The 25,856-nt window shown below is 41.2% G+C and overlaps 1 protein-coding gene across 3 annotated transcripts in view; it reads right to left on the reverse strand.

Annotated features, from left to right (window-relative positions):
• Positions 1–25,856, reverse strand: part of LOC149322798 (endoplasmic reticulum transmembrane helix translocase-like) — a 56,132-nt gene that overhangs the window by 27,478 nt on the left and 2,798 nt on the right. For all 3 annotated transcript variants that reach the window (XR_016272121.1, XM_089483178.1, XM_089483189.1), the window contains exons 2-12: positions 20,997–21,086; positions 19,251–19,441; positions 16,178–16,250; positions 12,695–12,850; positions 11,868–11,937; positions 10,498–10,604; positions 8,518–8,647; positions 7,196–7,251; positions 6,534–6,660; positions 3,289–3,426; positions 1–121 (exon numbers count right to left, since the gene is read on the reverse strand). Coding sequence is in view for 2 of the 3 variants with exons in the window: in XM_089483178.1 (XP_089339304.1) it covers positions 1–121; positions 3,289–3,426; positions 6,534–6,660; positions 7,196–7,251; positions 8,518–8,647; positions 10,498–10,604; positions 11,868–11,937; positions 12,695–12,850; positions 16,178–16,250; positions 19,251–19,441; positions 20,997–21,086 (1,259 nt within the window). In the remaining variant the exon portion in view is untranslated. The remainder of the gene's footprint in view (positions 122–3,288; positions 3,427–6,533; positions 6,661–7,195; positions 7,252–8,517; positions 8,648–10,497; positions 10,605–11,867; positions 11,938–12,694; positions 12,851–16,177; positions 16,251–19,250; positions 19,442–20,996; positions 21,087–25,856) is intronic.

The following is a 25,856-nucleotide window of genomic DNA, read 5'->3' on the forward strand; positions in this document are numbered from 1 at the left end:
CTGAGCCCAGCCACACCCCTCACCACTAGGTTGTCACTAGTGAGTGTGCCGGTTTTGTCAAAGCAGCAAATCTGGACCTTGCCTGCAAATGGGATGCGAAATGGTTCTGTGCAATAAACATCTGCAATAAAAAAAGAAGTATGAATAACAATTCTGTACTAGTAATTCACATTTCACTTGTTCATTTTATTAACCTTAGTTTATATATGTTCATGCGCTGTGGCTAAGAATTTTAAAATATCTTTGCTCTGCACTCTGGCTAAGAATTTTAAAAGATCTATGTGCAGATCTTGTCTTTACATCTAAACTTTCTCTAAATCAAATCATGTAGTAGTCTTTTAGACTATAACTGCCATGAGCCCTAGCCAGCACAGCCAGTCTTGAGGGATGTTGGAGACTGCAGTCTGAAAACACCTGTGGGTGACAGTTTCACAGAATCGTAGTTGGAAGAGACCTCAAGGGCCATCCAGTCCAACCCCATTCTGCCATGCAGGAACTGTCAATCAAAGCATCCCCATTGACAGATGGCCATACAGCCTCTGTTTAAAGACCTTCAAGGAAGGAGTCTCCACCACACTCCGAGGAAGGGGTGTGTTCCACTGTCGAACAGCCCTTACAGTCAGGAAGTTCCTCCTAATGTTGAGGTGGAATCTCTTTTCCTGCAGCTTGCATCCATTGTTACAGGTCCTAGTCTTTGGAGCAGCAGAAAGCAAGCTCCCTCCTCAATATGACACCCCTTCAAGTATTTAAACAGGGCTACAATATCACCTCTTAACCTTCTCTTCTCCAGGCTAAACATCCCCAGCTCCCAAAGTCATTCCTCATAGGGCATGGTTTCCAGGCCCTTCACCATTTTAGTTGCCCTCCTTTGGACATGCTCCAGTTTCTCAATGTCCTTTTTGAATTGTGGTGCCCAGAACTGGACACAATATTCTAGGTGGGGCCTGACCAAAGCAGAATACAGTGGCACTATTACTTCTCTTGATCTAGACACTATACTTTTATTGATGCAGCCTAAAATTGCATTGGCCTTGTTAGCTGCCACTCCTGCTTTTTTATTTTATTATTAAGACATACAACAATACCATATACTCATATAAACAATACTTACATTAACAACATATTAATGACACATAATACCACAACTGTCTGTTCTTCATTCTAACTCCTTCTATGTTGATCCTCTTGACAAATTTGACTTCCTTCAGTCCAACTTCTACTAGTTCATTTTCCTCTTAATTCTTTCCCCGTTTCCCAACATATTTACTCATCACTCATCATTCATTTATATAATTATTTAATCTATTATAATTCCCTTCCTTCTTATATTTCTCTTTATATTATATTTTGGATATTTGGCCATTTCTCCTTAATATATTTCTATAAATTCTCCCAATTTTCCCTGTCATATTCTATAGCTTTATCTTCCCTTTTAGTCTTTTAGATATTATATCTATTTCCATCATGTCTAACAATTTAACCATCCATTCTTCAATTTGAAATTCCTTCTTTATTTTGCCATATTTCTTTTCCTCTTTCTCTTTTATCATGTTCAAAAGGAAAGTTTCTGGATGTACACATTTGAATTCATTTGCTTCTCTTAAAAAGCAGGAGTGGATTAAATCCAGAAATTTAATCCACTCCTGCTTTTTAAGAGAAGCAAACAAATTCAAATGTGTACACGCACAAGTGTGTGGAGAAATGAACATAAAAGGTATTCCTAAATAAATAAATAAAGTTATTATGAAAGATCATTTCTCCAGCCTTATTTTTCAAAAATTGTAAAACTACATGCCGTGGCCCCAATCTGGCCTTTCCACGGCGCAGAAAGAAGCTGCAAAAAGAGGCTCCTTTTTGAGCTGTGGAAAGGGCACCCTAGCCGCCACCATGGCAGCTTTTCACCGCTTCTTCAGCACAGCGCATGTAAGCGCTGAGCCGACGATGCCGCATCACACCGACCACCATCTGGTCTGGCAGCTGGCATGGGGGCAGAGTCTGTATAGCCTGTGAGTGTCTGGTGGGATATAGGTCCATACCGTGGTATAGGGCCACCTTGAAGATCACAGCCAGGGGCAACTTGGGTTGCCCAGCAACCAAGCAGCAGAAAGAACAAGGTAACAAAGCCAGCAGGGCCAATGACCATGGGTCAATCACCATAACAACTAGGATGCAATTCTCAGGCCAAAAGCTCCCATATAGTTCAGCAGCAGCGGAACTTTTTAAAGCAAGAATGGGCAAAATGTGGCCCATGAGGAACTATGCAGCTCCCAACTCTTTTGCAATCCCTCCCCTTAACAGGAAAACAGATTATTGCTGAAATTTGGCAGTCAGCCACTAAAAGCACTAATAGTATAAGGGATTTACACAGTCAATTCAAATCAAACGCATTTTAGTTACACCAGAAACCTTGCTTTTGCAAGCATTTCAAAGGCCAGTAGCTGGCTTCTGCTTTTGCTGCCACGACTCCTGTCTCTGATATTCTTCCAGAGCAAGTTAAGTTAAATTTAATTTAATTTATAATGAATTCATTTTAACCAAAAATGAGCTGTAATATAATAATATTTAATGCATTAATGGGTAAAAATAAGCCAGTATTCTCAAAGAACAACGAAGTCTTAGAGGGTATGGGGGAATTTTATTTCTTAATGCTAAATTATTACAATATTATTCTATAATTTTATATTTTCCTAAAATATTTGCCTGTTTTACACACTGCCTACTTTTACACATTTTATATCTATTTTTGTCAATATTATTTGTATCTATCTTCCTTTAGGCTCATTCCCTTTGGTGTGCAACTGTTTAACTCAGTAGACCCCAAACTGTGCTCTTTAAGCGATTTTGGACTTCAGCTCCCAGAATCCCAGACTATTGGCCAACATGACTGAGGCTTCTGGGACCTGAAGTCCAAAATCTTTTAAAGGGCACAGTTTGGGGACCACTGCTCTAACTGAACAAATGTCATCCAATCCTGTGGATGTTGTTCATTCTACTTTAAAGCAAAAAATTGCTTTCCTAAGTGGTTTGAGGTCCATGAGAAATTGTAAAGAGATCAGCACAAGATTGTGCAACTGCCTGCTGGAAAGGATGAAGGCAAGTGTTATACCTAGTCCCAGCTGTGAGTTGTGGATTATGTTGGAAGCCATAGTATTATGCAGCAAATGGAAGAAAGCTACAGAAATGCTTGGGAGATGGAGGTTGTAAAGCACATGAAGGGCACTTCTCAGAAAGTAAAAACATCACCAGTTCTTCACAATTCCAAAGCATGCAACCAGGCCTCCCACTTACACAATTTGGCAAGAGCTATAAGTGAGGTGTTCACAGCCAAAGACAATTCAATGGGGAGTTCAGGTGGGACAACCGAGGTGAGGATTAAAGTGCATTCCAGAAAGAGTTTGTAACGGTTCCTGCTGGGGTCCTTGGTACCTTGAAAAGTAGGAGCAGACACACATTTTAGGTCAGTTAAAAAAAGGAGTAGTCAGAGCCATAGCCTCACACAGTATGCTGGAGAACACTAATGTGCCACTGAAGAACCCTGAGATATAAGGCATATTTTTGGTCATCAAACAATCTTGACTGAATTTCTGCATAATTTTCTATTCTAGATTTGCTTCCTCCCAATCCAGTGAAAACAAGTATTTCTGCTCCCTTTCTCATCTCTCCCTGTACTGGGTGTAAAGCATTATAAGTAAGGTGTCTTTGATAAAGCAACATCTGAAAATATATCAAGAATATACTGGGGCAGCTCTTTGGGGGCCTTTAGATGTATTCTTTTTTTCTTCTTTGTTTGGACTTTCAAGCAGTTAATTTTCTTTCCTTGTAAATGGGCAACAGAAATATATCAGAGCAATCTGTGATCTAGTCAGGGGTAGAGATGTAAAATTTCCAGAAATTTTGAAGCCATGGAAAAAAACCAGATTTTTCCCTTTTTTTACAGAAAAAAAAAGGATTTCTTGGGAAAAATTGAAAAAAATGCAACATTAGTGGTTTTTACAGATTGAAAGTCACTCTGTTACTTTAGGATTATAAAATATAACTATGTACAATTTGATCTGGCATAAGATTATCACAATTGGCATATTAAAATACAGTGACAGTAAAAGTGGTGCCAAATTGCATTATTTCTGTACTGTGGATGCAGCCCTGGTTATCAGTTTCAGTTTCAGTATCTTCATTATGTTTGTCAATATCACAATTATCATGGATTTCTAAAAACTGAAGGTTTACCCAGACTGAAACAAGCTTCTCTAGCCTTGCACGTCAGTTTATTTCTTGATTTAATGTGTTTCCCAACATAGAATCATAGAGTTGGAAGAGACCGCAAGGGCCATCCAGTCCAACCCCCTGCCATGCAGGAAATCCAGATCAAAGCATCCCCGACAGATGGCCATCCAGCCTCCGTTTGAAGACCTCCAAGGAGGGAGACTCCACTACACTCCTAGGAAGTGTGTTCCACTGTCGAACAGTCCTTACTGTCAGGAAATTCCTCCTAATGTTGAGGTGGAATCTCTTTTCCTGCAGCTTGCATCCATTGCTCTGGGTCCTAGTCTCTGGAGCAGCAGAAAACAAGCTTGCTCCCTCCTCAATATGACATCCCTTCAAATATTTAAACAGGGCTATCATATCACCTCTTAACCTTCTCTTCTCCAGGCTAAACATCCCCAGCTCCCTGAGTCGTTCCTCATAGGGCATGGTTTCCAGACCCTTCACCATTTTAGTCGCCCTCTTTTGGACACGCTCCAGTTTCTCAATGTCCTTTTTGAATTGTGGCACCCAGAACTGGACACAATATTCCAGGTGGGGCCTGACCAGAGCAGAATATAGTGGCACTATGACTTCCCTTGATCTAGACACTATACTTCTATTGATGCAGCCTAAAATCGCATTGGCCTTGTTAGCTGCCGCATTGCACTGTTGACTCATGTTCAACTTGTGGTCTACTTGGAATCCTAGATCCCTTTCACATGTTGTCTCCTTAAGCCAGGTGTCCCCCATCCTATATCTGTGCATTTCATTTTTTCGCCCTAAGTGCAGTACCTTACATTTCTCCCTGTTGAAGTACATTTTGTTAGCTGTGGCCCAGCTTTCTAGTCTATTCAGGTCATTTTGAATTTTGATCCTGTCCTCTGGAGTATTAGCTATTCCTCCTAATTTGGTGTCATCTGCAAATTTGATAAGTATTCCTGCATTTTTTTCCTCCAAGTCATTGATAAAGATGTTGAACAGTACTGGGCCCAGGACAGAGCCCTGTGGAACACACCACTGGATACTTCTCTCCTGGATGAAAAGGTGCCATTGTTGAGCACCCTTTGGGTTCGTCCGGTCAACCAATTACAAATCCCCGTAACAGTTGCCTTGTCTAGCCCACATTTTACAAGCTTGTTTGCAAGAATGTCATGGGGAACTTTGTCAAAGGCCTTACTGAAATCAAGATATACTATATCCACAGCATTCCCTTCATCTACCAAGCTGGTAATTTTATCAAAGAAAGAGATTAGATTTGTCTGGCATGACTTGTTTCTCTGAAACCCATGTTGACTTTTTGTGATTATGGCATTGCCTTCTAGATGTTCACAGATTCTCATAGACCAGATTCCTTCAGTGCCGCCTAATGGAAGAAATGTATCTTTTTTCTCTTCCATTGGAGAGTTCAGTTTGTAACCTAGGACTGGCGTGTCTTCCTCATTCAGTGCACAGAATAATCTGATACTGTACATAGTTTTTAGAAATGATTTGGAGAATATATGAACTCTTTGTCTTAAAGATTTTATTTGTCATGCTAAAATAAAACATTCAATAATTGATTTTCTTCCTTTTTTCATTTTTTTTCAATTTTTCAGAAAAAAAAACTAAAGGCTTCAGGAAAAAAAACAGAAAAAAACTGAACACCCCCCCCCCGATGTTTTCTGGGTTCTTTTTACAGCCTTCACATCTCTAATCAGGGGGTGCATCCAACTGTATCAATAAAATGAGCCCTTGGTATCTTCTGAGGTTTGGTTCCAGGATCCCCTGTGGATACCAAAATCTGTGGATGCTGAAGTCCCATTAAATACAATGGAATAGTGAAATGGTGTTCCTTATATAAAATGGCTAAATCAAGGTTTGCTCTTTGAAATGTATATATTTTTAAAATATTTCCAAGCCATGGATGGTTAAATCCATGGATGAAGGATTTGTGGACTGTAATGCAATTTGGCATCAATTTAAGTGCTGTAGCACCATCCTATGGAATCTTGGGAGTTGTGCTTTTGCAAGGTCTTCAACCTTCTCTGCCAAAGAATGGTGGATTCTGTAAGATTCTTACCAGGATTCTGTAAGGTGAAGGCATGGCAGTTTAAGTGGTGTCAAACGTCTACAGTGTAGATGCACCCTAGGACAGCCCATGAAAAACTCCATTATCTTTAATGTTAGGACAATCACCCAGACTCCATGTCTCTTTTGCTAAATACCCAAACCATACATACAGTATATATCGGTATATTACTGATAGTTCTAGAAGACCATCAATCAGATTCAGAAACATGAATAATTACCTTCAATCCACACATATGCTGCAGCAGCAATGGCAAAGACAAGCAAAAAGAGAATGAAGATGAAAGTTTCCAAGTTGTTGGCTGTCACTCGTTTCACACCAAACAGAATTGTTCGCAGAAGCTTCCCCTGAGAGGCAGGGGAAAAAGGGTGTCAGTGGGAAACTACAATAACCTACATCAGAGGAGATTTTGAGAGAATGGAGGGATTAAGTAAATATTTCTGGCTTTGAGCCTTAGAAGAAACAACAAGATAATAGAAACAATGTTTAAGCAAATATGCTATTAAGATTTGCTTTTCACAAACCTCTTCATTTCAATGGTAAGGAATGCAAGAGTTGGGACTACAAGCCACCTATCAGTCAACTAACATACTCCTTAGATTGCCATTTTAAAACTGTATTTTTGTTAAGGTATTTTTTAAAACACACACACACACACACACACACACAGAGTGTTCTATCTAACACTTTTCCAAGGTGAGGAACTTTGCCTCCTGGGAAACATTTACAAAATTAGTTATGTTAAGATGAACAAGTCTTGCTGTAAATGGGTCTAAGTGCCTCATATTGGTAAGGGAATCAAACAGACAGAACCTTGCTTCCTTCATCTTGATGTGTAAGAATTAGATTCAACCATCCTGCTAAAATGCACTGGCTACATACCTGAGATGTATTGAAGCCTGTCCTCAAAACATATGCTACACATCCATTATCAACAGCTGTAAAGGGAAGGAAAGAAAAGGTGTGTGGCACGTCAGCCTGTTGTGGAGGTAGAATCAGCTCAAAAAATGGCAAAGATGTTCAGCTTGGGATAATAGTTAAACAAAATGAGCTCTACTATATTGACAGTTACAGATTACACACAGACTGGGAAGGGGTAAGGCAGGAAGCTGGAAGATGCAGTAACCAGATTAAGCCTGGACATGGCAGAATGCCCACCCACTCACACAGTGGATCTGTGGACTCACCTCAGTTTCTATGGATTAGGTACTGTTTATCTCATGACATGTTTTGTTGGTTATCTAAAATATTCTCAGGGAAAAAACTGCCATTCTTGTATTTTTTTTAAAGTAAGAAAACTGTATTTGATTCATTTTCCTTTATCAATACCCTCCAACCTGTACCACACCATTCTGAGATTTCATTTTCCTAAACGCACATCCCTTAAAAAGTATTAACTTAATGACAATGAAGCTACACCAAATTTTCTTAAATTGATCCAAGTTCAGTTCATTTGCTCCTGTATCTTCTAAGCACAAAAACTCTTTGCGGAATACATTATTCTGTCATTTTAATCATCCAAACAGTACCTACTGGAGGTACTGGAACTTCAGCTTTTACAATATAAGCTGTTTTATAATGCTATATGTGTCCCCTTGACTGATCAGGTACATAGCTTATGGCCATTTCAAAAAGGGAGCATCTTCGGTTCTGTGCTAAGGAAGATTTGCTGTACTGGTGTAAACCACTGTTGTTAAACGCATTTCCTACTGAAAGGTTGTGTGTGCTTTTCTTTATTAACAATAATGGCAACCAAAGCCACTAAACAATAACTTCAAAGGAAGGTAAGTAAGATATACAATTAAGACAAAAATTAGGATACAGTCAACAAAAATATCAATACAAAAAAAGTAACAGTATCAAATCAGTTAAACTTCCTCCAACCGCACTGCAGACTGGTTTTCATTTATACATCTATACCTATGTGTGTGTGTTTTTAAGTTGCCAGCCAACTTACAGTGCAACCTCATGAATTTCATAGGGTTTTCTTAAAGAAGAAATAGTCAGAGATGGGTTTGCAAATTCCTTCCCCTGAAATATAGCCTATGAATACCTGGTATACACCGAACATCCAGGGTAGCAGTGCTGGCCATTTATCTAATGAATTCAATTAAATGACAAATTGCCAATTTAGAGTGTCCTCAGAACGGATTCGTGCCCCTTTTTGAGCTTCCCCATGCTATAGTCACCAAATAGGTACATACGTTTCAGGCCGGTGCTGGCCTTCTGTGGTGGGATGTGCTGCACAACTTTTGTTCCCCCAAAAATGACATGCAACCTGGAATCTGCCTGCATGTCCAGGACATGATCTGGGTCCAGCTCTTCCACTGGTTCCTGCAAAAGAAAGGTGCACATGAGCATGGGTAACATATGGGTAAGGAAGGCCTAGATTATTCTGCCAACAGTTCACAAGCACCCAGACCTGAATGAATGAATGAATGACTCTGTATCTCTCAAGATAAAGTTATATATGTATGTATGATGGTACTTTAGCAGAAAGGGATCTAAAATCCTGGGACCAAAGACCTCCTCTTTCTTATCTTTTGAAATAGGGGACTTGTCCTGTAGCAGGGATGAGGAACCTTAGGGTCTCCAGACATTCTGGATTACAACTCCTACAGTCTTTTACTACTCTCTGTGCTGGTTGGGGCTGCTGTGAGGTATAGGCTAAAACATCAAGAGGACCAACATTATCCACACTCCTCTCTTACAGATACAGTGGACACATCAGATATACAATTCAGGAATCCTCCCTGGGTTAACCATGAAATGTGCGCAACCTAGATTTTGTGAATATTAATCGGGCTATTTTACATCCCAGTTTGGGGTTAGTATCTGCACAGGGGCCAGGGACAAATTTCCTCCCCTACAACCAAGCTGAAAAACCTCCATTTTCTCCTGGTGGCATTTCCTCTGCACCGTCTCAAAATGGCAACTGAAAGTGAAGATGAATCTCTGCCTGTCGTCATTTTGAGAGTGGCTGCAGAAGAAAACAGAGATATTCAGGACATTAAGATGAGGTGCTTATTGGGGGTGGGGGTGTTTTTGTATGTTTTCATGCATTCGGGGAATGTTTTTGAGTGATTTTAGGGCGCAATTTTCCCTCAAAACAAACTGGTCAATACTGAGATCTTTCTGTCTGATATCCTGGATGTGTTTGCCAAGCTCAAGCTCACTTTACACATCAAGCTTACTCTAAAAACCAAAAATATGACACTCCAACATATGCATTTTTTAAAAAATTAGGGGACTGATGGGCCACTGCAGGGTCCACAAAAGTGGGGAGCAGGAGCCACACTTTGCCCACCCATTTCAGTTAGAACCAGCAGAACAAAAACAGCCTTTGTCCCGGAGATGTGAGAACCAGCAGAGGGGAAGAAGGAGGAATTTAGAAGTGTTGGCCAAACAAGTGGAACAATGGGATGGGAGGAAGCCAGCCTGCCCTGATATAAGTGTGTCTTGAGAAGGGCATTTGATATTAAAATATTGGAGATAACACTGCTGAACAAAGTTACTTCATAGACCATTGTTGAGTATTATTTTTGCTGACCAATGACTAAGATCAAAGTCACTCTCACTGAGTTTCCAAACCACAACATAAATGATACCATTCTAATTAAAGGCAAGAGTGTCTTGGCTGCTCTCTCTTTTACACGCACCCACACACACTCGTACTCTTCCTACATACAAGCCTCTATGTTGAAGACAAATTGCTGCCTCATCTTTTTAGAATCACGAATCAACTTAAACACAATACAAGGAATTTCAGATTCACTCATCCACCCGAAGGAAAGCCTCCCTGTGAGTACACAGTATAAATATTGCTTTAAAATGGCTGGATCAGATCAAGGCCTCTCTATCTTCCAACATTGGCCCATCCCTGGATAAGAGAATGCTTTCTTGTTCCTGCACCTGATGGCAGCTACTCCCTCATCCTTCACTATTGATCATTATGCAGTGTACCACATGGAAGTGGTCAGCTGTTGGTCTCCTGTCTGTTCCTTGCCATGCACTACACAAAAGCTTGCAACATCCTCCCCTCTACACCCATAAACCCCCACCCATTGTTTCCTTCATCCTGTCTATCTTCCTCAGTCAGCATCATCTTTGCAGCATGGGTAACACCAAGCATCCTGCTGGTGTTACAGAGGTGGCAATCAAAGAGTAACAATCTCCAGACAAACCTTCATCTGAGGCACAGACTCTCCAGTCAGCATAGCTTCATCTACAATGCATCTTCCTCGCAGCAGCAGCACATCGCATGGCACAAGGTTTTCATGGGGTGAGCGGCCTGGAATTGAGAACTGAATGTTCAGAAAGAGTTGAGGGGAAGATATGGCCTTTGTGAGGCTCTAAGGCAGGGTTGGGCAATTGTGGCCAATTTTTGCTCCTCCACTGTGCCCTCTCCCTTGTGGGCTGTAGTGCTACATCTGCAGTGACCTGGAAGCTATTTGCCAACAGTTCCAGTCTGATATTTGACCATGCGTGACAGAGATGGAGAACAAAATAAGATAAACTGCCAGATTTTGAAGAGGCTGTGTGACATGTCCATGAGAAAGGTGGTGCTAAATAAAGGTGCTGTCATGGACAAGCTGACTCTGGATTAGGACTTTATATGCAGCTACTTTCAAATGGACAAGGATATGGTTTTAAATTCTTTAAGCCTTTGAAAAGCTTTTAAAAAGACTGTCTTGTTTTCATCTTGTTTAAATAATTTCATTGTTTCAAATTGCTTATTGTTTTATTTGTGTGCCACCCTGAAATCCCATAAATATTTAAAGATACTGTATAAATAGGCTGTTCTTTATCTTCCCATCCCAGCTGTTTTCAGTTCAGTCAAGACAAACAAGTAGTAAACATATTGGCCCTCTCTAGTAAATGCAGCATTAGAAAATTTATAGGGCCAGTATCTCCACCTTTATTGATTCATAGTTAAGATGCTGGTATGGCAATCCTACACTTTGCAGGCACTGTTTTCCAAGGTACACTGCCATAATGGCCCAGAAGCACACTGCAAGGTCCACACTCTTTTTGTGAGCCAGAAATGAAGGAGATTACTTAAGGAATGACTAGACATGAATCTACTGGAAATGCGATCTACATAATATTGTGTTTTTGCCTCTTTCCACTTTCTCTTTGAAGTATTTCACACAGTAAACATTTGCAGGCCCTATAAGCCCAAGCATACTTCTGCAATTGCAGTCCAGGTCCAATGGATTTGGCTCCTAATAGAACTGCTACTGTTAGCAAGATTAGGAACTCACCTTCCCCCTGCTGCCCTCCACCAGCTGTATCAGATGGCTGAGAAACCCTGCAAAACAGTTTTTTGGGAAAAAATAGATGGCTGCAAGGGAGAGGGAGAAAGGGTCCAAACCTGGATTTAGGTCACTGGCAGACTTTTTCCTGCCCTGACTCTTAGCAAGTGTTTAGAAACTTTGGTGATATTTGGGGATGGATAGACAGGAAATGAGTACAGTTGTTCTTTGGAATAAGCAAGGCCAGCTAGATAAACTTTATACATTCCTATCTATAATAAATAAGGAAACTCTGTTACCGACTGATACAATGTCCCCTGGAATGATCTCATCACTGGAAATTGGCCGCCATTTCCTGTTTCTGTAAACCTGTGAAATGAAGAGGGACAGAAAGGTGGCACTTAGAATATGGCAGGATGAAAGCATCAGAGAAATGGTCCAGAGTCTAACTTCCTACAACCTATATTACTTGTGACAATTCTTCCCCCCAACACCCTCATGAAAAGTATCGGACCGATGGTCCATTATGGATTTATGCAAAATCAAATTATTCTATGACAACTCTGGCCTTGTAGGTAAAAGGCTTTTCAGAAGATGATCTTATCTCTCTTTCTCTCTTTTCCTATATCACTGATCAGCTATGGAAGGGTATGAAAATTTAACATCTGTAAATATGAACTATCTCTACTTGTGAGTGATAGCTACAACATTCCCTGGGTCAGCAAGCAAGAAGCCCATTCTCACAAGACTAAGCTCTCTTGAAAACGAAGGTATCTGGGAAGGACCACATATCAGATGCTAGGAGCAATCCCTAGAAGTTGAGCAGCAATCATTTTTAGCAAGCACTAGGTAAGCAGGTAAGAAGATGTGAGACAAAGTAATCTCTACATTACCTTCATTCAGGGACTGAAGCAATCCTTTGTGTTTGCACCCCCAGTTTCACCCATTTCTCTTGGTGGCTCTTCTTTTCACCAACTATCCTTACACTCTCCACTTCCCAACAATGATCACCTCTCCACTGATGGTATGTCACCCTGAGCTTTCATCATTTTGGAAGCCACGCAACTCTCAAGGATGACACCACATGCTGAAAGCTTTACTTCTTACTTCACTTATTTTCTCTTACCTGGATCATGTAGGGCTTGTTGCCCATTTTTCGGATCTCTGACATGTTCCTCATTTGCTGCTGGACGAGAGATGCTTCAAAAGCCACCAGCATGGAAAGGGTGAAGACACTGTAATACCAGTATTCATCCAAGCACCATAGTCCCACACAGAATACCTGTGGGAAGTAGAAACAATTCAGTTCTGACACAATGCAGTAATTTTCTGGGGAAATAAAGAGGCATGGAAATGTCACAGCCTGAAACAAAGACTTTGGTAGTACTGTATTGTAAAATGTAAGCTAAGAAGTCCAATATAAATTATTATTTTTAGTCATTAACTTACTAGCTAGCCTTGGGCAAGGCATTCTCTTTCAGCCTCAGTTATACCTCTCACATAAGGAGATCCAGCTTGAGTGTCCCTCATCCAAAATTCCAAAATCCAAATACTCCAAAAACCCAAACCTTTATGGGTGGCTGAAATAGTGACACCTTTGCTTTCTGATGGTTCAGTTCACACAAATTTTGTTTCATGCACAAAATTATTAAAAATATTGCATAGAGCCCAAAGCAGATGGGCCAAATAAAGAGCCTTCTGGGCACTTTGGGGATGTGGCATTAACATGGTACACACACACCAAATCGGCTCGAAGTTGCTGAGGGGTCAGCTAATGCAGCCCAAAGCTGGCCCCAAAACGCAAAAACTTGCTCCTGCTAGCGGCCCATTCAGGACCGCGGCAGCGGAAGGCTTCAGGACGACGGTGTCTGGTCACCACAGTCCTGGAATGATTGAGGCCAGAGCAGTTGCAGATCACTCCATAAGTGTGTATGAAACATAAATGATTTTTGTTTAGACTTGGATCTCATCAAGATATATCACAATGTACATATATGCAAATACAAGCATTCCAAAATCCCAAAAAATAAAAATAAAATAAAATTCAAAACACTTCTTTTTCAAGCATTTTTGATAAGGGAGAACTGAACTTGTATATAATTTTGACCCACTTTAAAAGACTGTTGAAAGGATTACTGAAATACTGGCCAGTATCAATTAACTAGTTTTATATATCTAAATGGACCTTCTATTTGACTTTTCTTAAGCATCAGAAACTACTTTTCCAAAAAATGAAGTTTCAGAAGCAGACTGAGACAGAGAATGAAGTTATGCCTCTTTTATTGTCTCGACAAAAAGTGGGATATAAATAAAAGTTTTATTATATTATTTATTATGTGCCAGACAGCCAAAGGGGAGAAGGGGAGGCAAGAATTCTCCCGTTGGCTAAATTAAAGCAGTTTGTTTCTCATCAGCCCTTCCAGCACATCTGAACATGCCATGAGGATGAAACAGGGGTTGGGTTTGTACAAACTTTGTTATTCACATAAACATCTCATGTTTTTTACACACTGTAAAACTTATAAGAAAAAAAAAACATTAGCTTGATGCCATTGATAAAAGTAAAGAGATAGAGCCTGGTACATTTTTTTAAAGTCATACATTACTTTCTCAAAGGAACTAACTGGTGTTACAGTATTTATTGCTAGCTACTTGTGACTAGTAGTAGATTTTTTTGAAAAATACATTTAGAAATACAAAAGTGGCCAGATGTCTCTCCAATTGACCTCCCAAAAGCAACATTGCATTAAAATATGACCTAACTCAGGGGTAGGCAACCTTTCTGAGCCGGGGGCCGGGTTGCTGACCCTCAGGCGACTGGGGGGCCGAAGCCGGGGGTGGAGCGTCAACCCTCCGGGGCGGGGCCACGTGCGGGGGGTGGAGCTTCCACCCTCTGGGGCGGGGCTGCGTGCCGGGGGTGGAGCTTCCACCCTCCGGGGCGGGGCCGTGTGCCGGGGGTGGAGCTTCCACTCTCCAGGGGCAGGGCCGCATGCTGGGGGCGGGGCTTCCACCCTCCGGGGGCCAGGCCTTCCCATCTTTGCTGGCCCCTGACAGGGCCCCAGGCCCTGTCAGAGACCGGCAAAAAAGCTGGGGGGGGCCGCCAGTGCTGGAGGGCCCCCTGGAGGGCCCCAGCGACGGCAGCGGGCCCCCCAGAGGCCCCCTGCCGCCCTCGGAGCCCTCCTGGAGGGCCCCAGAGACGGCAGCGGGCCCCCCAGAGGCCCCCTGCCACCCTTGGAGCCCTCCTGGAGGGCCCCAGAGACGGCAGCGGGCCCCCCAGAGGCCCCTTGCCGCCCTCGGAGCCCTCCTGGAGGGCCCCAGAGACGGCAGCGGGCCTCCTAGAGGCCCGCTGCCACCCATCACGGCTTTTCGCCGCTCTGGGCGCCGCCATTTTGGGCGGCAAAATGGCGGCGCCCATAGCCCCAGAGGCCGCTATGGGCGCCGCCATTTTGCCGCCCAAAATGGCCGCTCCCAGAGCAGCGAAAAGCCGTGACGGGCGGCGGCAGCAACAGCAGCCAGGGGCCGGTCGCCAGGCCTCCGCGAGCCGCATCCAGCCCACGGGCCGGAGGTTGCCGACCCCTGACCTAACTAGTCCTTCCTTACATTTCTTTTAAAAGTAACAATACTGAGACCAGTGTTACTCCAAAAGAAACACATCACATCTAATACCAGTACTTGTTGTTTTACTTTCAAACTCTGGCACATTATAAACAAGAATCTGGGGGTTAAAGTTTATCTTTGATTTATAATGACTAAAGACTGGATGGCATGACCTAGATCAAGAAGAATCCTTAATTTTTCTCCTCGTTGGAAACTTAATGGCCAGGAAAGAAATATGGATTGAGATAACTGGACAGTGACCAATTCACTTTGTTTTACCATTAGGCAAATGAGAACTGTCTCAGCCTAGAAGTAATCTGGGCACTAAAGAATACTTGATTTTCCGGCTTTTCTACGGAGACCAAATTTCAAGTCCATACCAGGCTGCCAACTACAGAAGGCTAGCATATGTGGTTCACAACATCCTAGCAGGCAACAGATTTTGACAAGAATGGAACTCCATATGGGTTTCTTAGGGCCCAAACAGACAGGCCAAAATAAAGCTGCTTCAGGCCACTTTGGAAGTGTGCTGTTTAAATGACATATGCATCTTAAGAGGCTAGAAGCTGTGCCAAAGCTGTGCCAAAGCTTAGGACTGGAGTGTGGCTTTGGTGCAGCTTCTCACCTCTTAGGACGTATGTGTCATTTAAACAGCACATTTCAAAGTGGTCTGAAGCAGCTTTATTTTAGCCTGTCTGTTTGGGCCCATAGTTTAAGAAACAAAGAAACTCTCTCACACAAAAGAGTTGCCCATACACATCTGCATATGTGTGTGCACTTTGTGCCTTCAGCTCAACTCTGACCTATGCCACCTCTATACTACTAGTGATTACTTGGCAAGATTTATTCAGAGAGACTTGCCTTTGACTAAGACTGAGAGAGTGTGACTTGTCCAAGATCATCTATTGGATTTCCATGGCTAAGCAGATATTCAAATCCTGGTCTCCTAGAGTCCTAGACAATATTCAAAGCACTGCACCATGCTGGGTCTCTACATACAGTTTTTGTTTACCTGAAAGACAAAGAAAGGGGCTGTTGCTCTCTCTTTGAAGAGCTCAAGAAATTCTGGCACAACCATCTCTGCCCTGTGTGGAAAAGCAAAAGCCTTGTTAATTTTGGTACTCACATACTGCAGAGCCATCCCGATTTGGTGGCAGCCACCAAAACCCTGGAGCCTTTATTTTCCTCTGTGGAGAACATCTCCCTAGCTTCCTCCTTTCTTTGAGCACAATTTAGAGTAATGGACCTGAATCTCAAGGACACTAGGAGAAAGCTATGAGTGTGCATGTGTGTACACACAGGCATGCACACATGGAGGCTTGAGGACTCTTCCCTTCGATTTCAGCCCCTTCAGCCCCAAGTGCATCAATAGCTGAACAAACAGGAACTGGCCACTGTAGCCACTACAGCTGTCATGGAAACCTCCAGCAGTTTATGAAGAAACAAAGAACTGATGTGATAATCAAGTCATCCAATGGGGAAGACTTTTCAATCTCAAGTTATCAGCCAATTTTTAAACTTTCTCCTATTGGTTGACATGATTGTGATATTGCTGATTTGTTCCTTCACAGCTTTTGTAAAAGCTGTAACTACTGAACCAGGCTTTAACTGAGACTGCCTTTCTTGAAAAGCTCTGCTATTATCTGTTTTTGTTGTTTGCCTTCAAGTCATTTTTGATTTATGGCGACCCTAAGGCAATCCTATAATGGGGTTTTCTTGGCAAGTTTCTTCCTATTGCCATCCTCTGAGGTTGAGAGAGTGTGACTTACCCAAGGTCACCATGTAAATTTTTATGCTCGAGCACGGAATCGAACCCTGGTCGCCAGAGTCATAGTCCAACGCTCAAACAACTGTGCCATGCTGACTCTCCTGCTATTACCTACCAGGTTCCCAAATTCTGACAGGCCTTTAAGGGAACAATGTTGTCATCTTTAGGTGGGTGAGAGACAGGGACACTGCTACTTCAGTTAGCTCAGAAAGGGTAGACTCCCTGGCCTAATCTGACAGATACATCACTTTGTAGGCCACCAAAACTTGCTTCCACACAGCAGGGCTTTAAGAATAATCATGCTGCTGCATGGCTGGAAGAAGAGGGCAGGGAATGGTTCTCCTACTCTATTTCTATATATCTGCAGGCCCTAAGAATGGATGGAAGAGAGAGATGGGGACTAACGTGAAGAACAAGGCAGGGTGGAACTGGTAGATCTGTAGGAAAGGAGAAATGATGGAACTTTTACTGTCCTGAAACAGAAATGATATTAAAATCTTAAATTTCTGTGATTAAGACAATTAAGATTACTTGTATTAAGAACCTCTTCCAATTCATTTTATTTTTCTGATTTTATTATTAATGAAAATGCATAAATTGGATCAGACATTCTTGCTAACCTCTCCAAGTGGATATGTGCTTCTGAATACACACACACACACACACACACACACACACACACACATATATATATATATATATATATATATCTCAGGGTTGGGTGGGGAACCAAACCAGTTTTTTGTTTGTTTGTTCAAATCATGGTTTTGGGGTGGGCTTTGGAATGTTACTCTGGCAGCAACATTACATCTCCCAATATCACTGGTGGTTTTAATTGCCCATCCTCCAATATGAATTATATCATCATCTGGCAGCAATGGTCCCCTACCCTATACATTAGAAAAACAGGGTAGCTTTTACTCAAGTGCATTAAGTGGACACAAATGCAACATTAGCACTGACAATATCAAAATAAACATTTAAAAAGTTGTGGAACACTTTTGATGTCCCTGAACATTCAGTTACAGACCTATAAGTAGCTCTTCCAGAACAAAAACACACCAACCAACCAACCAAAGAAAAAATAATCAAAGGAAGATTGGAAAAACCCCTGAACTGGAATATAGTAACATATTCAATTCATTAAAAGAGGTATGAACAGTGAAAATGGTTTCCAGGCACATTACATATATTAATATATGGATTTATACCAGTTTTTTCCCCATCAATAACACGTGTAACAAAGAAATGTCCTCAGAAAACCTCATATTTCAAGGGAATAATTGTGAGTAATCGGATTTTATTGCTCTTACACCTCAGGATCAACAGAATAGCTGCTTGCTAGACTTATATAATCTCATGCACTGTTTAAATTTTTATGGCCAGAGGCACAATTTATAGCTATTTTTTATTCCATTACACCCTATCTCACCCTCAGCTATATAACTGTACTTAAATTTACATGGCTTTAATATCACTCCATTAATGCATCTGAAGTGGATTCATCCATCTTAAAAGGTGCTGCTACATTCCTTCCCTCCCCCTTTTTAAAACAAGTATTACAGTATATAGAAAAGATGCATAACTCTGAAAAGAGAACCTTTACTTCTTGTGAGATCTTTTCAGACAGATGGTGAGGGGAGGTTACATTTGTCTGTTTGGAGCTAAATTCCACTCATACCTACAGCTCTAAAGACCAGTTATAACAGAAGGGGTAATCTGTTCAGGAGTAGAACCAATGGGTGAATAAACAGCTGTAGCAAGAGTCCCACACAAGTGCAAAAATATTTCCATGCAATTCTTCCTATAGTTATTAATCAGCATCTGAATGAGGCATTTTTAATATTATGTTCAGTGTATATTATATATTTTGTGTTACATACAATAATTATTGTATTCTTTTACATACAATACATTACATATTGTTTCTGCTGTTCTGTTTTTATTTTTTAAAAGATTAATTATTGTAAGATGTCTTGAGTTCTTTCTCAAGAAAGATGTCTAAATAGTTCAATTTTTTTGAAATTAAACCAAAAGCAGACTATGCAACCCCTCTGCAACGGGCCTGGCTCACTGCAAGCATGACATAATAGCAACTATGGTTAATCTATGGCTATTTTTACTACTACTGCTACATATATGCACCCTTAAAGTGGTACTTCTTTACTAGCTTATTCAATTTACAATCCAGACGACTAATATTTTTAAGTTGACTAGACAGCAATATAGACATTCAGCAGCTAAGAGCTCAATTGCTCCGATTCCTAGACATGCTCACCATCAATGCAGTAACCAGGCGCACCTGTATTCCACTTACTTGTTGGTGCCATATTTCTTCTCTGCTGCTTTGATTTCTTTGTCTTCCTGGTAGCCTCGTGCATTTTGATAATACTGCAGTGGATGTTCCACAGGGAATGCTACAGGAAAGAATTTTTTCTTCTCACTGAGTTCATAGAAATATTTGATTTTCTGAAATTCAAAGGAAAGGACTTCTTGTCCATCTTCCCCCTAGAAGAAAAACAACACAAAATCAACTATTTCCATGTGGAAGAAACCATTTCTGAGTTTAGTTCAGTAATAAGAGAGAGAGAGAGAGAGAGACAAGCAGACAGATGGACATTGTGATATAGCGGTTTGAATGTTGGATTATAAGAGAATAAATTCCTGCTCAGACACAGAAACTTACTGGATGACGTTGGGCAAGTCACACATTCTCAGCCTCAGAGGAAGGCAAAGGCAAAGACAATTCCTGCCAAGAAAACCCTGTGATAGGGTCTCCGTAAGTCAGAAATGACTTAAAGGGACACAACAACAATCAAAAAGAGTACACAGTATGGAGTAAAAAAACACTTTTAATACAAGGAATTGCTAAGCAATCAAAAAGCAACTTCTTAACAATTCTGCCATAAAAGTGGACAAAAAGGAACTGCAGATCTGTGTGGGAACAATGTAAGAACCTGTGTGTCAGCCAGGGGGGCAAGGCTATTGCTGAAAACATCACTGAGCTCTAGAAAGTTCTGCTCTTTGCACTACATGGGCTTCAGGAACCCATATGTATGATTCACGGAGACCACAAAGAAATCCCAACATCAACAAAAAGCTGCAGCTAGAATGAGAACTACGGTCTGCAGTGCACCAAATGCTTCAGGAGTGTAACTTCCTGAACCTTTCCCCTTAACCTACGCAGGTTAAGGATGATGGGAACTGAAATCCAACAGCATCTGAACAACTGCACAATTCTCACCCTTGAATTACAGGAAGAAGGACAACCCAAGAGATGAATGAAGCTGACAGAAAATCCTAGCCCCTGCTTCCCAAAGAGGAAAAAATGCCCAAAGCAGCCTGGAAGGATGAACTGATTTATTTTAGCATTGATAAAAACTTATGCTTGGATCCTAATGAATATTCTGCTCATAGATGTTCTTGCTAGTGTGAGGAAGAGGCATTTGTTTACAAGTTCCCCCTGCAGGCCTCACACTTCTATAAACTGTTTAAGAGAATTGGGGAAAGCTCTGGAATAATGTAGGGGTTACAGCAAAAGAAAAACATTTCCCCACCCCTTCTAAATTCCCCCTCCCCTTCTCAGCTTTTTCCTTCAGCAGAGGTCTCCACTGAAATGGGGATAGAATAAGTGCTTCTAGTCATACAGGAGAAATCAGGCTCCAACCTGCTGTCTGCAAGTCTCTTACTTAAGTTTGACTACAAAGTTTGCATTTCACGTCTTCTGACTGTGGAGATTACCACACTACACTCTTATAGTGCTGCTATTTCACTGTTACTGTTTTAGCAGCCTCCTGTTACATTCTGGGATTTGCAATTTAGGGAGGGGCATTTCGTATTCTCAGCCAGAGAGATCTTAGGCCTCACTGAACTACAAACCCCAGAATGCAATAGGAGGCAGCCAGAGGAGTCAAAGAGGAATAGCAGCACTATAAGAGTGTAGTATGATAATCTTCTGCCTGTATTGAGGTGCTACACTGTCAAATCAATGTCTTGGCTGACAAAGGCAAAATGGGATATTCAAAGCAGACAAGCTATACACTGTCCAAAATAATTTTTTTACCTGGTCTCGGTGAAGCGGCACCAATTCTGCAGAGCCGTTATTTGGAGTTGGCACAACTTTTGCCAATGTGGCTTTTCTTGGACTGCGCACCTGAAAGACACACAACAGGAAGCCAGTTATTAGAGCCAGAGCCAAGGAAAGCAGATGTGTTGTACAAGAGGTGTGTGTCCATGTACGTGAGGAAGAAAGGGACACATAGACACCTTCTGTATTTGTCAATACAGCTCAAAATAAATTCTATCTACAACACTAGCACTTTTAGATTGCCTGATATTTAACCTCTTGTTAAATGTTCCCATACCTACTTAACCAACTGCATTTTAAGTAAGTTGGGTAAGATAGTGGTGAATGTTGAGGATGGTTTTTTCCCCTTCACTGCTGTGTCTTGCTTTTTTGCTTTAAGACTGCTTTGTAGGTATTGACTGAATGTTCGCATCTTTCTCAGCTAGGTCGATAGGTGGTAAAATGTCAGTATATGCGAATAAGACTGTAGGCAGGGAAGCTGTTTTCTAGTTTCCCATCCCATCTATGGCTGAGGTCAGAGAAAGGCTAGATTATCAATGGTGCAATTGGAGCAAATATTCCAGCACTATCACTGGATAAGATATCCTATGCTTATACTGGAGCAGTTTATTAGTTGAAGGACGAAGCACTCTTGCCAGATGTCCAAACTGATCTTTTGCAGAAGGCTTCTAAAATCAGACTGAGAGCTTCAAGCTGCTCTGCCTATATTTACTAGGGAATGATTCCCAATGTACTGAAGGGCACCTATATCTGAGTAAAAGCACATAGCCTGATTGCCCACCTGCTCACCTGAATTTTTACACAGACTTAGGATCCACAATGAGACAGAGTACAGCAATTGCCTCAGGTGGCTAATTTCAAGGCTGATTGAAAGCCTAATTTAAATAAGTAATTACAAACCATCATTTAATTGGGTTTCATTAGTAGGGATTTTGAGAACCGAAAGCAATCTTGTGCCTGTGCCTTTGCACTAAAATCTCTATAATTAAACTACTTGTCATCACGAAACTGATTTCTGGAAAGTTTAAATTATGGAAATGGAGATAAGTAGAAGTAAATGACTTCAACAGCAGACTTTGATGACAGCGGGAATATGTAGATTTCTATGGTTCCTGTGATGGAGAGAGGGGTGATTTATTTATTTAATTAGGTTCAAGTTCTGAAATGGCTCTGGTCCACCCTGCTTTACAATTAGAACCAGATTAATTGCTGAGCTAGGAGGAAAACAGCCCACTGCATTATCTAAATCCACTGCAGTGGAATTAATTAGGCCTAAACCACTGTTGGAAGAATGCAACAAAACAACGTTACTTGGAAGCATGTTACATCTTTATTATCTAATCAGCAGGGGTTCCTGATTTAAAAAGCCAAAAGGAGGAAGAAATGTAGCAGTATCTTTAAGACTAACTGATCTTTATTAACATGAGCATTTGTGGCTATCAATCTACTTCTTGGAAAAGGGCTCCTGGTTTGTTTCTGGCATCAATTTAAATCATTCTGTTCAGAGCCTGAAATCATTAAGGCGATTATTTAAAAGATCAGTTGAATTAAGAAAGCTAGCGTGGAGTAGTAGTTTGAGCATTGAACTATGACTCTGGAGACCAGGGTTTGAATCTCAGCTATGGAAACTCACTAGATGACCCTCGGTCACACACTCTCAGCCTCGGAAGAGGGCAATGGCAGACCGCCTCTGAAGAAACATGCCAAGAAAACCCCATGATGGGTTCACCTTAGGATCACATAAGTCAGAAACAACTTGAAGGCACACAAGAACAAAACAACAACATTATTTGAATTGTTCCTCTTATTTAAATTCATATTTAAAATTTTAATTAAATTAAAAATTAAAAAATTATTAAAAATTAAAATATTACATTAAAATATTAGTGTAATTCTTATTTAAAATATATCCTGCTTTGAGCCAAAAGAAGGGCTTTATGTTTCACAAATAACAAAAAAGCAGATGTGAACATTAACTCGGTAAGCCTCTATGATGCCTGTTTCCCGCACTCAATTCTATTGCCAGGCTTTAATATCTGCCCATAGCTACACATGAAAACTTCCAGCTACAAGGCTTGGGTCATAAATAAGAGCTGTACACTGTGTTGGCTGTTCACAATGGAAGAAAATGCAAGAATTGATAGCAAATGCAGTGTGTTGCTATTACAGGGTCCCTGGTTGCCCATTCCCTCTCGCACCTCCAGACAGCTGGAGTTTCAGGCAGCAACACAACAGTTACAGAGAGAGGATGCTTCAATTTTTCACTCCCACCCCAAAGACTGTCATCTCCATGTAAGTCAACCGCCTTTTCTTTATATAAACTTGTTTGCATGCCTTCCTGTGGTAAAGCAGCAAGAGAAATGCCACACTCCTACTCTAGGAGCAGCTTTCCAAGACTTCAGCCAGAGGTCTTGACCTGCTTTGCTACCGTGACTTTATTCTTAGGTCTAATTTGTACTACAGAAATGATGCAGTTTGGCACACCTTTAATTGTCATGGGTGAATGCTATGGAATTCTGGGATCTGTAATTTTGTGAGATATTTAGCCATCTTTATTAGAGAGCTCTGGTGCCACAACAAACTACAAATCCCAGGATTCCACAGGATGGAGCCATGGCAGTTAATGCGATATTAAACTGCATTTTTTCTGCAGTGCAGTTTAGACCTTAGGCATTGAGTGAGGACCTCTAGCAGGCTGATCATCCCAGAGATGCAGTTCTTTCCACTACTAGTTTGAAAGGCTACAATTAAACCAAGATCACTCAGTGAAAGCATCAAATGATCCATAACTTTCAAGACAAAAGTCTTGTGTGTGTATGCCTTCAAGTCACCTGTGACTCATAGTGACCCCATTAATTGCACAGCGTTTTCTTAGTCAAGGCTCAGAGTTGGTTTTGCTAGTTCCTTAGCCTATACACCTGGTATTTGTTGGCAGTAAACACTAGAAATTATTAAAAAGCAAAGTGGGTCTGAAGAAAGGAAGTTTGGTAGAAGTTTAATGCAGTAAAAAGAACAAAGAGCTCCTGCCACATCTGACCTTTGGAAAGGGCACAACCAGCATCCTGTTCCACACAAAGCCATTTCCTAAGTGTGTGCTGAAAAAGTCCATCCAATTACTGCTCTTGAAGGGAACTTTGACTCATGGACCAACAGAACCACAAGTGATGAGGCAATATTATTAGTTATGTTCCCAGAAGAAATGGTAACTCAGAAAAAGAAATATCCATCACACTTGTATTTAAGAACTCATCTGGTGATGAGGATGTCCATGAAGGCAAGTGAATGGGTTGACAGAGAAAGGACATGGTATCCTGGCTCTTGCACAAGGGAGAGAAACCCACAACACCTGTCTTTTTCAAGAGAAACAAGACATCAGGAGAATGAAGATGGATGCTCCATCACCTATGGAGAGGGTGGAAGATATTTAAAAACACACACACACACACACACAACTAATTATGCAGGACCATGCTGTCTCCAGAGATGGCTTTCCCTCCTCTGTGAGCAACTAGGCTCTGTGCAGGATAACTTGTGTGGGCTTATTTTACAAGACTGCGTATTATGACTGAGAGCCAATGTAGTGTAGTGGTTGGTGTGTTGGACTACGACTCTGGAGACCAGAGTTTGATTCCCCATTAGGCCATGAAACCCACTGGGTGAGCTTGGGCAAGTCATATGGTCTCAGCCTCAGGGAAAGGCAATGGCAAATCTCTTTGGATCAAATCTTTTCAAGAAAACCCCATGATAGGTTCACTTTAGAGTCACCATAGGTCAGAAACAAAGGCACACAAGAATAACAAAGTATTATGATTGCCTCTCAGAAAGCATAATCCAATTATCTAATTATAATGCTTAGGGATGAATGGGATAAACCCAGGCAGGGCTTCTATGCAGCTTCAAGGAGGATGCCTGGCTATTAGTCTAGATTGGAATTTGGCAACTGTGATGTGTCTGGGCACTAATGAAACAAATAAAACCAGAAGTGAGTGGAGGTTTTGGGGGTTTCTGCAACCAGTTTAAAATATGAACTATATTTTCCCGCCTTGGAAAAAGATAGGTCTGGTGAATCACTCAGAATGACGAGAGCCAAAAAAACCCAGCATGAAGAATTGCATGCAACTGCAGGTCATTACTTTGCTCACTCCTAGATTCTAAAATTCAGAATTTAGCTAATCAAGGAGAAATATATTCATTTTGGACTGTAGTAACAAAATGGACCTCCAGTTTTAATCATGAAGATACAACACTGTGCCTGGGATGTTTTAAGTACAGGGAAGTCCTAGTGAGCATAGAATTTCCAAGCATGCTAAAATAAGCTCTAATCTAGGAGAAACTGAAAGGAAAAGTAGGAGGCACTTCAAGATGACAAAGAATATGTCTTCATGCTAGAGCCAGTGCAGTGTGTGTGTGTGTGCCATGTCAACTTATAGCACCCCATAAATTTCAGAGGGTTTTCTTAGAGAAGGAATATTCCGAGGTGGTTTTGTTAGTTCCTTCCTCTGAAATATAGCCTACAGCATCTAGCATTCAGTGGCGATCTTCCATCCAAGTACTACCCAGAGTTGACCCTGCTTACCTTCCAAGATCAGAGGAGATCTGGCGCCTTTATACTATTTTCTTTTGCTACCAATCCCCACAGAAATGATTGTGTTCGGAGAGAAGAAAGCAGATACATGGAAAGATTTGACCTTACAACAACCTCTGTCAGATTGGTTCCTTTGAGGTCATTAGTGTTGACAAAGTCCAAGAAATAGCCAAGATGTGTCATTCCTCACACACACAATGCAGTTGAAAGCCTGCCTACCTAACTACAAGTATGGAGAAACAAGGTGGACA

Source organism: Sceloporus occidentalis, unplaced genomic scaffold (assembly GCF_023333645.1).
Source record: "Sceloporus occidentalis isolate IW3139 unplaced genomic scaffold, rSceOcc1.0.p SCAF_1, whole genome shotgun sequence".
Taxonomy (NCBI): domain Eukaryota; kingdom Metazoa; phylum Chordata; class Lepidosauria; order Squamata; family Phrynosomatidae; genus Sceloporus; species Sceloporus occidentalis.